General features: G+C 45.2%; 1 protein-coding gene across 2 annotated transcripts in view; it reads right to left on the bottom strand.

Annotated features, from left to right (window-relative positions):
• The window catches only part of IPO9 (importin 9), a 167,123-nt gene extending 153,977 nt beyond the window's left edge, over positions 1 to 13,146 (bottom strand). For both annotated transcript variants that reach the window (XM_077839190.1, XM_077839191.1), the window contains exon 1: positions 12,964 to 13,146. In XM_077839190.1, coding sequence (XP_077695316.1) covers positions 12,964 to 13,096 — 133 coding nt within the window. In that variant the 5' untranslated portion in view covers positions 13,097 to 13,146. The remainder of the gene's footprint in view (positions 1 to 12,963) is intronic.
• Positions 13,147 to 14,539: the final 1,393 nt, after the last annotated feature.

The raw sequence follows: 14,539 nt of genomic DNA, 5'->3' as shown, positions 1-14,539 counted from the left end.
CTGTTCTCAATGGTAGCAGATGACAGAACGAGGAGTAATGGTCTCAAGTTGCAGTGGGGGAGGTTTAGATTGGATATTAGAAAAAACTTTTTCACTAAGAGGGTGGTGAAAGACTGGAATGCGTTACCTAGGGAGGTGGTAGAATCTCCTTCCTTAGAGGTTTTTAAGGTCAGGCTTGACAAAGTCCTGGCTGGGACGATTTAGTTGGGGATTGGTCCTGCTTTGAGCAGGGGGTTGGACTAGATGACCTTCAGGGGTCCCTTCCCACCCTGATATTCTATGATTCTATGACACTAAACTGGGAGAAGAGATAGATATGCTGGAGGGTAGGGATAGGATACAGAGGGACCTAGACAAATTAAAGGATTGGGCCAAAAGAAATCTGATGAGGTTCAACAAGGACAAGTGCAGAGTCCTGCACTTAGGAAGGAAGAATCCCATGCACTGCTACAGACTCGGGACCAAATGGCTAGGCAGCAGTTTTGCAGAGAAGGACCTAGGGGTGACAGTGGACGAGAAGCTGGATATGAGTCAACAGTGTGCCCTTGTTGCCAAGGTGGCTAATGGCATTTGGGGCTGTGTAAGTAGGAGCATTACCAGCAGATCGAGGGACGTGATCGTTCCCCTCTATTCGACATTGGTGAGGCCTCATCTGGAGTACTGTGTCCAGTTTTAGGCCCCACACTACAAGAAGGATGTGGAAAAATTGGAAAGAGTCTAGGGGAGGGCAACAAAAATGATTAGGGGACTGGAACACATGACTTATGAGGGGAGGCTGAGGGAGCTGGAATTGTTTAGCCTGCAGAAGAGAAGAATGAGGGGGGATTTGATAGCTGCTTTCAACTACCTGAGAGGGGGTTCCAAAGAGGATGGCTCTAGACTGTTCTCAGTGGTAGCAGATCACAGAACGAGGAGTAATGGTCTCATATTGCAGTGGGGGAGGTTTAGGTTGGATATTAGGAAAAACTTTTTCACTAGGAGGGTGGTGAAACATTGGAACGCGTTACCTAGGAAGGTGGTGGAGTCTCCTTCCTTAGAGGTTTTTAAGGTCAGGCTTGACAAAGCCCTGGCTGGGACGATTTAGTTGGGGATTGGTCCTGCTTTGAGCAGGGGGTTGGACTAGATGACCTCCTGAGGTCCCTTCCAACCCTGATATTCTAAAATTCTATGATCACTGAAGCATACAAGTGCCTTCCATGCAAATGTGATGGATAGAGTTTTATCAGTCTGCTTTCTACGTTCACTGGGAATGCAGTGCAGAACAGGCTTCTCAGAGGGTACATATTTCTGTGCTACTGCCTCCTTTTCCCTAGTCACTATGTTTAAGTGAATTCTTGCATGGAGTTTGTACTGCTTTAAATTGGCTACATGATTAGCAAGGATTATTCAGCTTTAAAGTTGCTATTACAATTTTTCTGCTGCGGTACCTGATGGACAAATGCACAGCAGTGGTCTCACCTTTGTCCCTGCTCTGTACCCTAGCCATTTGCTTCGAAACAGCTTCAACCCCATACCAAAGCTCCACTCAATGCCACAGCTCCACGTAAGAGAGTAAAAGTAAATAAGCCAAATGTGCGAAGACTGAGATTCCACCTCTTTCATAACTGCAGTAACCCAAAGAGGGGACGGAATCCAGCCTGCTGAGTGGGGGGCATCACCCCTTCTCCCAGTCTTTGGCCAGGTGAGCCACGCAAAGAATAATCAGGATGAATACAAATCAATGATTTTTTTTAATTAAAAAATAGGTTTTTTTCCTCAAAAAGCATTTAATAAAAAAATCCGATCTAAAGATAGTTTTAATTAAGATACATTATAGCTCAAAGATATCTCATCATGGAATAGGGATTATAAATTCTAATTCTATAGTATGAGACAATATATTCATGTAATGTTTAAGAAAAGTTTTGTAAATGAGTTCCAATAGTTCATGGATTAGGGACCTAATCTTATGGAGTTCCAGGGGCTTCTGTATAGATTATTTAGGTTAATTTTTCTATCTACCCAATGGGACTCAGTGCTCAGTCTAGAAGATACCATCAGAGATGCTTAGTTTTGCAGTTCTCAAACTGTGGATTTGTGTCTCTGGCTTGTTAACAGCAAAAATGTTTTTAAATAAATAAATATAGAGGTAAGAAATAACAGACCTCAACTCTATTGTCCCTCTGTAAATTTGTGTACAAAGAGTCGATCCCTTACCACTCTCTAAAAGTGCAAAGTTTCAAAAAGTTTAATGAATAGAAGATTGTTGGGGGTGGAATAGATCTGGACATGGAGAAGAAGTCTGGAGATAAATGTGAGAAAGGACAGATATACAGTAGAAACAAAAGTGAAACTGTTTGAGCAGCATATTCCAGAAGTCTTGAGGTCTTTCTGAGTGTAGCCTTCATTGATTTGAGATCTACCATACCATTATCTCACTGGAAGGGAAAACCTATAATGACAGCAGGCTGTAAAAGAGACCCAGTTTGGGAATATTTTAATGAAGTTCCTTTACCTGTGGGTAAGACAGGCATGCGTGCAAATAGTGCAACAAAGAAATGCAAGGCCTGGTTGCCCGAATGAAACATCATGAGAAGTCTTCCTTCTCAGGAGGAAGCTGCGTTGAAGATGATGATATAGGTGTAAAACTAATCTGAAAAGTTTTCAAAATAAATCACTTTAAAAATGTATCGTGTGTACCTTCTAAAAATGAAACCTACATCTATCTCTGAGTTGTGAAGAATATGTATTAAGGTTTAACAACTAACAAGAATGCACTTTTATGTAGAAATCCATGATTAAATCGAGCCTTCCTGACTAGTGATTTAAATCATGATTAACTGTGAGATAAAGTGTGTTAGTGAATTTCCTAACTTTTTGAACAGAAAGAGAAATCATCTAGGTAGGAGTTAGTGGTCATTTAGGCAATTGTAGTTACCGTGTAGGTTTGCAGTTGAGATGTTACAGTGGTTAGCTAATACATAGTAATACCTAGCTCTTACATAGCACTTTTCATGAGTAGGTCCCAAAGCACTTTACCAATCAGAGAAACATCATTATCCGAATTGTGCATTTAGGAAAACAGAGGCACAGAGAGAGGACATGCCTGACTAACCTAATTGCCTTCTATGATTAGATAACTAGTTCTGTGGATGAAGGGAAAGCAGCGGACGTGTTATTCCTCGACTTTAGCAAAGCTTCTGACACGGTCTCCCACAGTATTCTTGTCAGCAAGTTAAAGAAGTATGGGCTGGATGGATGCACTACAAGGTGGGTAGAAAGTTAGCTAGATTGTCGGGCTCAACAGGTAGTGATCAATGGCTCCATGTCCAGTTGGCAGCCGGTATCTAGCGGAGTGCCCCAAGGGTCGGTCCTGGGGCCGGTTTTGTTCAATATCTTCATAAATGATCTGGAGGATGGTGTGGATTGCACCCTCAGCAAGTTTGGGAGGAGTGGTAGATACGCTGGGAGGGTAGGGATAGGATACAGAGGGACCTAGACAAATCGGAGGATTGGGCCAAAAGAAATTTGATGAGGTTCAATAAGGATAAGTGCAGGGTCCTGCACTTAGGACGGAAGAACCCCGTGCACCGCTACAGACTAGGGACCGAATGGCTAGGCAGCTGTTCTGCAGAGAAGGACCTAGGGGTGACAGTGGACGAGAAGCTGGATATGAGTCAACAGTGTGCCCTTGTTGCCAAGAAGGCCAATGGCATTTTGGGGTGTATAAGTAGGGGTATTGCCAGCAGATCGAGGGACGTGATCATTCCCCTCTATTCGACATTGGTGAGGCCTCATCTGGAGTACTGTGTCCAGTTTTGGGCTCCACACTACAAGAAGGATGTGGAGAAATTAGAAAGAGTCCAGCGAAGGGCAACAAAAATGATTAGGGGTCTGGAACACATGACTTGTGAGGAGAGGCTGAGGGAACTGGGATTGTTTAGTCTATGGGAGAGAAGAATGAAGGGGGATTTGATAGCTGCTTTTAACTACCTGAAAGATGGATCCAAAGAGGATGGATCTAGACTATTCTCAGTGATATTATTCTCAGTGATAGCAGATGACAGGACAATGAGTAATGGTCTCAAGTTGCAGTGGGGGAGGTTTAGGTTGGATATTAGGAAAAACTTTTTCACTAGGAGGGTGGTGAAACAGTGGAATGCGTTACCTAGGGAGGTGGTAGAATCCCCTTCCTTAGAAGTTTTTAAGGTCAGGCTTGACAAAGCCCTGGCTGGGATGATTTAGTGGGGACTAGTCCTGCTCTGGGCAGGGGGTTGGACTAGATGACCTCCAGAGGTCCCTTCCAACTCTGATATTCTATGATTCTATGACATGACTTGGAAGGGTCCCTCCCATATCCTGGCACACACACAGGGGCAGGAAAAGTGACTAACAATTCCAGAGCGGCAGGGATACCCAGATTCCAGTTCACATGAGGCAGGGAGAGGAGCTCAGATTGGGCCCTCCTGAGATCTTGGCACTCACAAAGAAAAGAAAATGAGGTTGACAAGTGCCCCCAACCCTATTCCCCCAGTTTCCATTCAACCCATCTCCCTGTCACGCAATGCCTCTCCTCCCGTACCACCCATCCCCATTTATTCCCCTCCCCTCCCAGTAAGCATTTGCACGTTTAAATTTTGTTCTTTTCAAAAATAGTTTGAACACCTTTTGAATTTTCTGCTGTATTCAGACTACACTTGCCCCCAGTTAAAAAAAAAAAAAAACTCTGACAGAGGCAGTTGGCAGCAACATGATTGCATTTCATTTTTAGGTTTCTACCAATAGTGGGTTCCACCTTACAGTGCCTGGGTGTAGTTCAGCTTCAACACATAGTACATCTCCTTGAGTCACCCAGATCCTCTGAAAATGGGCTGGCTAGAAACCCTCTTACATTCTCTATCTGTTCATGCCCAGTATAATTTCTTTGGTGCATGAATGTTAGGATTGAGCATATCAATAGAGGTTAAATCTCCACTCAGTAATGTTCACACTATTGCTTCTCAAAAGGGGTAGTGGGTGCCATGCACCAGCTGGGATGTCAAGCAGTTGAGACCCTTTGGGCCGGATTAGAGCCATAGTTTCACCCTGAAGTGTACACCAACACATGCTGGTAGAATAGGGTTGACCTTAAGAAATGCTGTTTTCTCAGCTGGCTGACACTTGGATGATCCCTGCTCAAATGACCCCAAATTTGGATCACTAACCCTACCCCGTACCCCTATGAGGCACATCAAATTCCAAGGCAATTCCAAGTAAGCATGCAGATTTTACAGCACTTAAGGTTTTGAAGCCCTTTCTGTTAAAAGGGTAACTAACTAAAGTGGAGCTGGTGCCCCCTTATAATATCACCATTTGAACTTATGTTACTTTTATTAAAGAGATTTGGCTTTGAGCAAATAGTAAAGTAGATCAAAATTAAAAGCTCTCATGGGTAATATACTTGCAGAGAATTTAGTTTTCTGTCTCCGACCCACAAATAGTGGGCAAATCAGGGATGCAAGAAACTTGGGTTCTTAGTTACATAAAAAGTACTGCCCGTTAAGTGATACTAGGTAGGCTTTGCTGATTTGCAATAATTCTAACAGATAAAAAGTTAAATGTCATTGACAAATACTTTAGACTTGTGAAATGTTTTAGAAGTAATGTAAATAGAAAAAAAAAATTGGTTACGTAACGGCTTTCTTCTTGCCCTGAAAGAGTTAAAGCAACAATTAAAGTGAAATTTAAATGAGGACTATGTGGAAACTCACAGAGAGTTAAAATATATTGACAGGTTTCAGAGTAGCAGCCGTGTTAGTCTGTATTCGCAAAAAGAAAAGGAGTACTTGTGGCACCAAATTTGATAGTCTCTAAGGTGCCATAAGTCCTCCTTTTTTAAAATATATTGAAAACCAGAAGAGCCATTGGGGGGTGTGATAGTGTTCAAATTGCAGGGTAAGAAGAAACCCATCACAAATATTCTGCATAACACTCACTAGAATATTTAAGCTATCATCCCTTGCAGGCTGAAATTTTATCAAAAGTTAGTTCCCTGTCAGGCAGTGGTTCTCAACCAGGGGTCCAGGGCCCACTGGGGGACCCCAAAAAGGTTTCAGGGGGTCCACCAAGCAGGGCCAGCATTAGACTTGAGGTGGCCCAGGGCAGAAAGCTGAAGTCCCACTGCATGGGGCTGAAGCCTGGGGTTCCAAACCCCATTACCCAGGGCTGAAGCCAAAGCCTGAGCAACCTGTGAAGCTTCACAGGGCCTCCTGTGGCGTTGGGGCCCAGGCAATTCCCCTGCTTGCTACCCCCTAATGCTGGCCCAGCCTTTTATATGCAGAAAAACAGGTGCTGTGGCACGGGTGGGCCCTGGAATCGTTATAGCAGGTTGGGGGGGGGGGGCGGCCTCAGAAATAAAAAGGCTGAGAAACCCTGCTGTGGGGCGTACAGACTACCACAGGATCCGCTTGAGCAACTGCGTGGGACTTGCCAGCAAACCCACCAGAGAAGGGGAAGATAACCTCTCCATGGGAGGCATTTACTTGGATGAGCTCAGAAATTCAACTCATGGCTATATCACACAGCTTCTCCAGTTAAGCAAGACAATCCCAGACTGAGCAGAGGACCATGTGCATGTCCTTGGCACAAAAGGAAATGTGGCACACTAGAAATGTTTTGAATAATCTGTCTGTGCTCAAGCAGTCCTCAGTGGAAGACACTCAATTCCACACAAAAAGCATCAAAATCTTTGGGAAAAAAAATTTAAGGGGCATATAATACATTTGCTGCCCACTCGGTAGGTGCATTACTCCCACAGGGGCACCAAAGACTTAGCTACCCTAAACAAAAAAGTATTACAAGGAACTATGGCTTTAAATGAAAAGAACCATTTGCAGGCAGCCATTTGAACAGCAGAGAACAAGTCCATAAGCTCAGATCTGGGTAAACTGGTGCCAACTATTAATGGCTTCTCCCAGTGTTGAGAGAGAGACATACAAACATGAAAGAGGGTTAAGTGCTGTTCGTCCTACTACATTTCAAAATTCATTTCCTTAAATTTGCAAGCTATCTAAAATCCCTATTCCCAGTAATAGTACTAGATACTATGCGATAAATGTTTCTTGAATTCAAGGATATACTCATAGGGCTGGTCTACACTACACAGTTAGGTCGCCATAAGACAGCTTACGTTGACTTAATTATGTCTACATTACAGCCTTCCTCCCACCAATGTAAGTGCTCTACTACACCGACATCATAACTTCACCTCCATGAGAGGCTCGGGACTTATGTTGTTGTAGTTAAGGCGACACAGTGTACATGTAGACACTGCCTTACTTACAGGGGCTGTTGGCTGTCTTGTGAATTTCATTGCAGGAGCCATGAAACTGACAAGAAAACCAGGCAGCTAGAACCCATCTGCCCCTCTACTCCCCCCCCCCACTTCCCTGGAGAGCTAGACCCTGCTCCCAGTAGGGAGCTGGGGCAAGAATGGACCCCGCTCCCAGAGCGTGGCTGGGGCGAGAAGCCCAGGCAGCTGCACCCCACTGGCCCCTGAGCCATGAAATTGACAAGGCTGCCTGGTGGAGAGTGGGTGGGGGCTGAGAAGCCCTGGGAGACTTCTCCCCTCCCTGTTCACAGTTGGGGGAGGGGAGAGAAGCCACGGGTGGCTCCCCACCCTCCCCGTCCTAGTGAGGACACACACCACCAACCCAAGGAGGGTAGTGTGGACATGCACGTCCGCAGTAATTACTGCACTGGCTGTAAGTCGACCTCATATAGGTCGATTTACCTTTCTAGTGTAGATATATCCATAGTAACATAAAGCCTACTATGCATGCACGTGTACCAAAGCAGTGCTGTCAGAAAACCGTGGGGCCACAAACACACTACACTGCTGAAGCACAAGTTATGCAACAAAACAATGCCATGAAATCACTGTACCTGCAACAGATTCTTTGCTTGGAATAGACAGGCCCCAAGTTGTAGCTTGGGAATCTTAGCAGAGTTCTAAAGCACCAAATGGTAAAGTTCAGATGAACATTTCCTTAATTACAACCTCAGGAAAAGAGGATATTGGAAGAACATTTACAAGACTCTTGAACACAATACTCTAACCTGGGATGTATAATCCAAAGTTCAATTCTTGAAAGGTTTATGCATACCAGTTACACACTACATTTACAAATGATTATGCAGGTCAGCCCATGCAACAGGTGATTTGATGTAAAGCTAAAGGTTCAAATTTAAAAGCAATATAAAGTGTCACAAATAAAGCAGAACTGACAGTGTCTTCTAATATAGCCTCCTGCTCCAAAAAAATCCAAAATTGATTATAGTTAAGTTTGATGAAGTACAAAACCCACCAAGGCAAAAGCAAGGAAATCTCCTGTAAAAGTAACCATATTTTGCACATCTGAACACCCTATACATGACAATAGCCAATAACGCAGACTCCAATGCCACCAGAAACCACCATACATACATAACATAAAAATCTGTGCAGACACCACAGTCCTCTAAATCATAAAAATGCAAAACTATTATGCCAATCTTGACACACAAGGTTATTTCCTGAATTATTTTTGGCATTAGTGTTTTGCATTAGAATAATTAAAATATTATTTTTGGCATTAGTGTTTTGCATTAGAATAATTAAAAGGAACAATGCATTTTTACCCTCTTATAATCCAAGGTGTGTGGTATTTTGTGGAAGAGGTGTGGTGTATATGACCATCTCTAGTAGAGAAAGGCACTTAGAGAGAGAACAAAATACCCTGTCCCCATTATTTATTCATACGACAGAATCATCTAAAGGCTTCAGCTGGTATCAGGGCCACACCGTGCTCCGCACTGTATGTACATACTGCGAGGCAGCCCTTGCCATGAGGAGTTTTCCATCTAACTAGACAAGACAGACAAGGGGAGAAACAGAAGTATTACCATCATCTAACAGATGGGGAGATACAGCAGTGACACATGTCACATCAAGAGCAGTGGGGTAGTTCTGCTACCTTCTCTACCTCACTTTCCACCACTATGAAAAGTGGGTAAAAGGGAGGTCTGTGATAGCTGTCACTGTGCCAAAGAACCTGCTGTTCTTCTAAGAGGGTCATGTCCAGTGAGATCTCTATTGGAGCTGGGTTCTGCAGAGGAGGGGAGTCGGCTTTCCCTACGCCATTTATGGGGGCACGTATTATTCTGAGAATACTCTGAAGGGAGAGTAATACTTTGGGGGAGCTGGAATGGGAGGGATCAAGATGGCTGCCCTAACTCTCGGCTATCTCCCTGTACTGCCCACACTGCAGCCCCTATGCCAGTGGAAACCAAACTCTTTCCCCACAAGCCCCCTCAAGATCTACACAAGCTTCAGACTGGCTAACTCAGGAGCAGGACTAGGAGTCCCATTCCAGGCCCATCACAGCTGTTATCCCTCTCCTCCGCTCACCTTGCCTCCCGCTTTTCGTCAGAGACGGAGGAGGTGAATGGCAGCTGCAGGCAGGTTAGAAGCAATGCTGTCAGCTTGTCTGTCTGATGAAGACCCAGCGCTAGGTAACAGGGACCTTGCTTTGGCTCAAATGGCAATCCCTCATTTGGGCTGGAGCAGGACTTTGCAAGGGAGGGGAGCCATAAGGGGTGTTTGACAGGGCGTAACGAGGACTACTACATTGGGAGAAAGAGTAATTGTGATGCAGATATGACCACTCCAACCCCTTTACATGCACCCTATAGGATTGCTCCCCAAGTCCCACCACTTACTAACTCACCTCTGCCTTCTATAATTGTCTATAAGCATGCACACACAGAACAGATGATATCACTGGCTCCCTACAGGCTGGTATTGGAATAAAGCACAGCATAGGAGAGCAAAAGTCACTGCCAAAAGATACTCAAGGTGCCCAAGGTGAAAATGAATGAAGTTCTATTGAATAAGCTGCAATAGTTCCACTTCTCACTCCAGCTCTTTTTGGAGCAATGTAATGTTGTTTGAGCCTTACGAGAAGCATACCATTTTCAGGGGACTAACTGTTGATATTCTTAATGACATGTGTCTGAAAATTGAACTAGAACATACAGAATTTCAAAAAGGAACAATTTTTAAAAAAAAGCTCTTAAAAAGAATGATTACTTACTTTACAGTAACTGTGGTTCTTTGAGGTGTTTTGTCCACGTGGATACAGTTAAAGATGCACGCACACCACATGAGACTGGAATCTTTTGACCAGCAGTGCCTTTTGGAGCCCAATCTGCATCTTGCATATTCTTGTATCCCCCTCCAACCCCAACGGTACATAGGGCAGAGCAGCCCCAAATGCCTCAGTTCCATCATTCAGAATATGACTATGCTACAGCAGCACAGCTATGGCAATGAAGCTGTAGCACTGTAGACACTTCCTACATCGACGGAAGGGGTTTTTCCATCAATGAAGTTAATTCACCTCTCCAAGAGGTGGTAGCTAGGTCAACTAAATATTTTTTTTGTCTCCCTAGCTACATCTACACTGGGGTTTAGATCAACCTAACTACATTGCACATGGTGTGAAAAATTTCACACCCCTAAGCAACAAAGCTAGGTTGATCTAATTTTTAAGTGCAGAATCCCACCATATCTGAACTCTGAAGTAGCAATGGAGGGAGCACATTGGGATCCAGACAGACAAAATATTTTGAAGAACTACAGTTAACATTCTTTCTTCCAGTCTTTGGCTGTGTGGTTCCCTCTTTTGACTAGTTAGCAATTCCCAGATTAATACAAAGGTCTGAGAAATCCTACCTAGCTATACCTAACTAAATAAGGATTGAAGAACAGGTTTCAGATTCAGCATCTGATCTAAACACCAAATCTAGGCCACAAAGCTGGGAAACGGTATGGGCTAAGCTCGAAGTGGCTGCCCTGATACAGGAACAGTTCTCAGGTATGCTGAGGAGGTTGCCTGGGCTCTAATTGAGTGCCCTGATGCTTGAAGGAAGGATCATATATGCTGCTAGTTGATAAATTGTGATCTGCTATGTGTTTCACTTAGGTTTGAGCGAGAGTTGGGAAAAACAGGGAGGTTGGTAGTTTTGTTTAAATTAAAGCAGGACACCACCTTGGTGAGGAATTCAGTACCACCTTATCCTTGTGGAAGACCATATTTCGGGGGGAATAGGAGGATGTCTGCCATTAGTGCTTTAGTCTCACTAACTCTCCTACCTGAAGCAATAGCCACCAGTAAGACAGTTTTGAATGTGAGACGGTGAGGAAAGCACTTAGATAAGGAATGTAAAGACGGGTTCCATAAGGTCCATAAGAAATATGCAAGTTCTCCATAATCAAACATGTGCAGAGCCAAAAGAGAGTTCCCACAGGATTAGGTACACTGGCCTCTACAACTGGAGCTAAGGGAAGTGCTCTGTAAACCAACAGGTAGACCTTTATATTCCTTCAGACAATCAATAAAGGACAATATGCTCACAGAAACACATACTGTCCCCACTAAAATCAATGATAGCCAGTGAAATCAAAAGAAGTAGGACTGACCCCAAAGGTATCCACAACAAGAACAATTAATAAATATGGTTTACCACAATCCTACACCATCACCCCCAATACTGCCAGTGCATGAGGTTTCAAGGAGATTAAGCTATATGGAGACTATCAAGGATTAGCAACAAAATATTTATGATAATGAAAAAGAAAAGATAGTAAAGTCAAATATTTTCCTTTGCCTTCAAAGTTGATTGGGAATTTTCCAGGCAAACTCTCTGGTTCCAAAGTCAACTATGAAAAAGCTGATGTATTTCCAAAGCATTACTTACTTTATTGACAAAAGTTGTGTTTTTACTTGACATTGACTGCACCTATAGAAGTATTTAAGTCCAACACGTCTACTAGTCCTGCACTGAAGCCTAAAACCTTGGTACAACAAACAAACAGATTTATTTGGGCATAAGCTTTTGTGGGTAAAAAACTCACTTCTTCAGATGCATGGAGTGAAAATGACAGAACAGGCATAAACTGCCACCCGACTCCTCATTGTTTTTGTGGATACAGACTAACACAGCTACCCCTCTGATACTTTTTGTATTGTTTTATTTTTAAACATTACATGAAAGTCCCAAATGATGGGGCTATCCTTTTTGGAAAATTCAATCTAGTAAGAGAAACACAAGGAAAACCATAAGAGCCACACTTTCCTTTTCGTAATTTCATTACTCCTAGTTTATACCCCCCTCATACAAAGCAAAACGTTACACTACTTAAATAATATTTAAAAACTTAACACAAGTCTCTTTAGTCAAGCTCTACAAATTTAGCTCTTTTACTACCCCCTCTTAAATTAACACTTCCAGCCAGTTAACCCTTTGTTCCTTTTGTGTCCCAAGCCATACAGAGTTACATAATGGAAAAATATATATACACTTGTAGAAGAGATTTTGGGGGGCGGGGGGTGAAAACATAGCTTGAAGCAAACTCCTGGAAGCAACTCAAGGGAGAAGATGAAAAGCAGCAGAGCACCCCACTTCTCAGCGGCCAGGAGGCTCTGCATCGGGGAAAAGAGATCGGAAACCCCTTTTCCCTCCCGGCAGAGGAGGATGCAGGGGCGCTGCCAGTGCCTCTGACACAGACTAGCTGGAGCTTTATACAAAAGACGGAGGCTCCAGGCAGGGCCGAGGGGAAGCGCTCCACGAAGAGGGAGCAGGAAGCCTGGGCTCGGCGACAGAGAGCCCCAGGGCTCGGCGTCGGGCCCCCCGCCGCTCACGCCTGCCTAGGGAACGGGCGCATCCCCAGCTAGAGCCGCCCGGCGAAGAGCGGGCTCCCGGAGGGAGAGCTCCGGGCGTGCGAGGCGCTGCTGGCGGGCCTGGCCCCGCAGGGCGATTGGCTGTGGCCCCGGGACGCAAGCCGGTGAAGAGCGGCGGAGGCAGCCCGGAGATGGGGGCCCGGCCCTGGCTGCCCCTCACCGTGCGGAGCCTCCGCTTGGGCCCGGGGCCGCGCCGTGCTACAAGGGAAAGGCCCGGACTCACCCTCGGTCACCTCCAGCACCTTCACCTGCTCCTCGGCGGCCGCGCGCACGCCCTGCACCGGGCACAGGATGCCGGTCAGCGTCTCCACCAGCGCCTCCTTCAGGCCCTGCGCCACCAGCCCCGCGCCCGCCATCCTGCGCCGCCGCTCCGGCCGGCAGGCTCCGCAGGACGGGCCGCCGCGCGCCCAACGCACACACGTCACGCGGCGACGGCACGCGGCGCCTCTGAGGGAAGCCGCGAGCCGCGCACAGCGCCCCCGCGGGCCGGCGGGGAGCAGCGCGGGGGCGGGGAGCGCGGGGGCGGGCGGGGCGAGCCGGCCGCGGTGTGAGGTGGCCCGGCGGGCTCCCTCACTTTCTTAAAACATCATTTTTCTTACACGTCATGTTTTAATTTTTTCAAAAGCAACTGAAAAAATATAAATTGTGCCAGGCTGACCCCACCTCCGTTGTCAGATTTGCCCTTTTGATCCAGCCTCCAAACTTCTGCCACTGAGGCGAAGGGAATAATTGGTAGTGGTAGTAGACTGTCACCCTGTGTGTGAACCTGCTGCTGTCCCAGGGGGTTTTCCTAGATAATCTGCAGACAGCAGTGGAATATTAGAGTCCCTCCTCCACGCCATAGAGGCACTAGGCCGTCTGGCTAAAATGGCTGTAAGATTTTTTTTAAAGATGGGCAAAACGATGTATTTTTCCGTAACCTCATTCTCAGAAGCAGATGAACCATTTGAGCTGGATCTTTCCGAACTCCTTATCTTGACGCATACACCTGGCTGGCATAGAAAATTTCAGCCCAATCTGCTAAAGTTGGCAAAGTTATTAAAAAAAAATGGAAACGTGGTCTTATAATGTGCAGTGTTGGGCAACCTTAACTAACCACAGTACTGCTGTAACCTATGTGCCTAACAGGGAGATTTCAGAGCAGCAGCCGTGTTAGTCTGTATCCGCAAAAAGAAAAGGAGGACTTGTGGCACCTTCCAGACGCCTTTTCTTTTTAATAGGGGGATATCTCTTTAAGAGATCCATTGGGGGAGGTAGGAATGAGCTGTGTCTGGGTCATTATTGCAAGGCGGATTAAGCACACCACATCCAGAAGCTTCTGGAATTGGGTGTGGTAGTTTTGGGTCTGCTCCAATAGGTTCCCTGTTGCTGGAGTCAGACTCCAGGGGCAGCTGCTTTGTAGAAGGCCATGTGCCCTGGGTGAGTTGAGAGAAGCTGAGCCTAGGAGCCGGAAGCAGGCTGGTGTCCCTACTGCTGAAGCATTTTGCAGCTGGTTAGTGATATTGTGAACCCTCTAACAGGGAAGTATGGGCAATGCTAATTATAGCAAGGAGAAATTGGAAGGGGAAAAATAACTTCTATTTTAATTGTATGCTTTTGATGTTGTTTTGATTTTAACCAAACTGTTCTAGTTAAATTGTCTCAACTAGCCTGGGTCACTAATGTTTCTTTAAATGTAGTAATGGGGAAGGAGTCATTTCTGTTTTGCTATTCTCAGTTTTGTATTTTCTTGTAACAGGGTTTTCTTTAAATCTAAACACTTAACAGAGTGATTGGTTAATCTGTTAGCTGACTGGCTA

This window comes from Eretmochelys imbricata, chromosome 21, assembly GCF_965152235.1.
Source record: "Eretmochelys imbricata isolate rEreImb1 chromosome 21, rEreImb1.hap1, whole genome shotgun sequence".
NCBI lineage: Eukaryota > Metazoa > Chordata > Testudines > Cheloniidae > Eretmochelys > Eretmochelys imbricata.
Note: the sequence above shows the minus strand (reverse complement) of the source record. Positions and strands in the feature narration are given on the sequence as shown.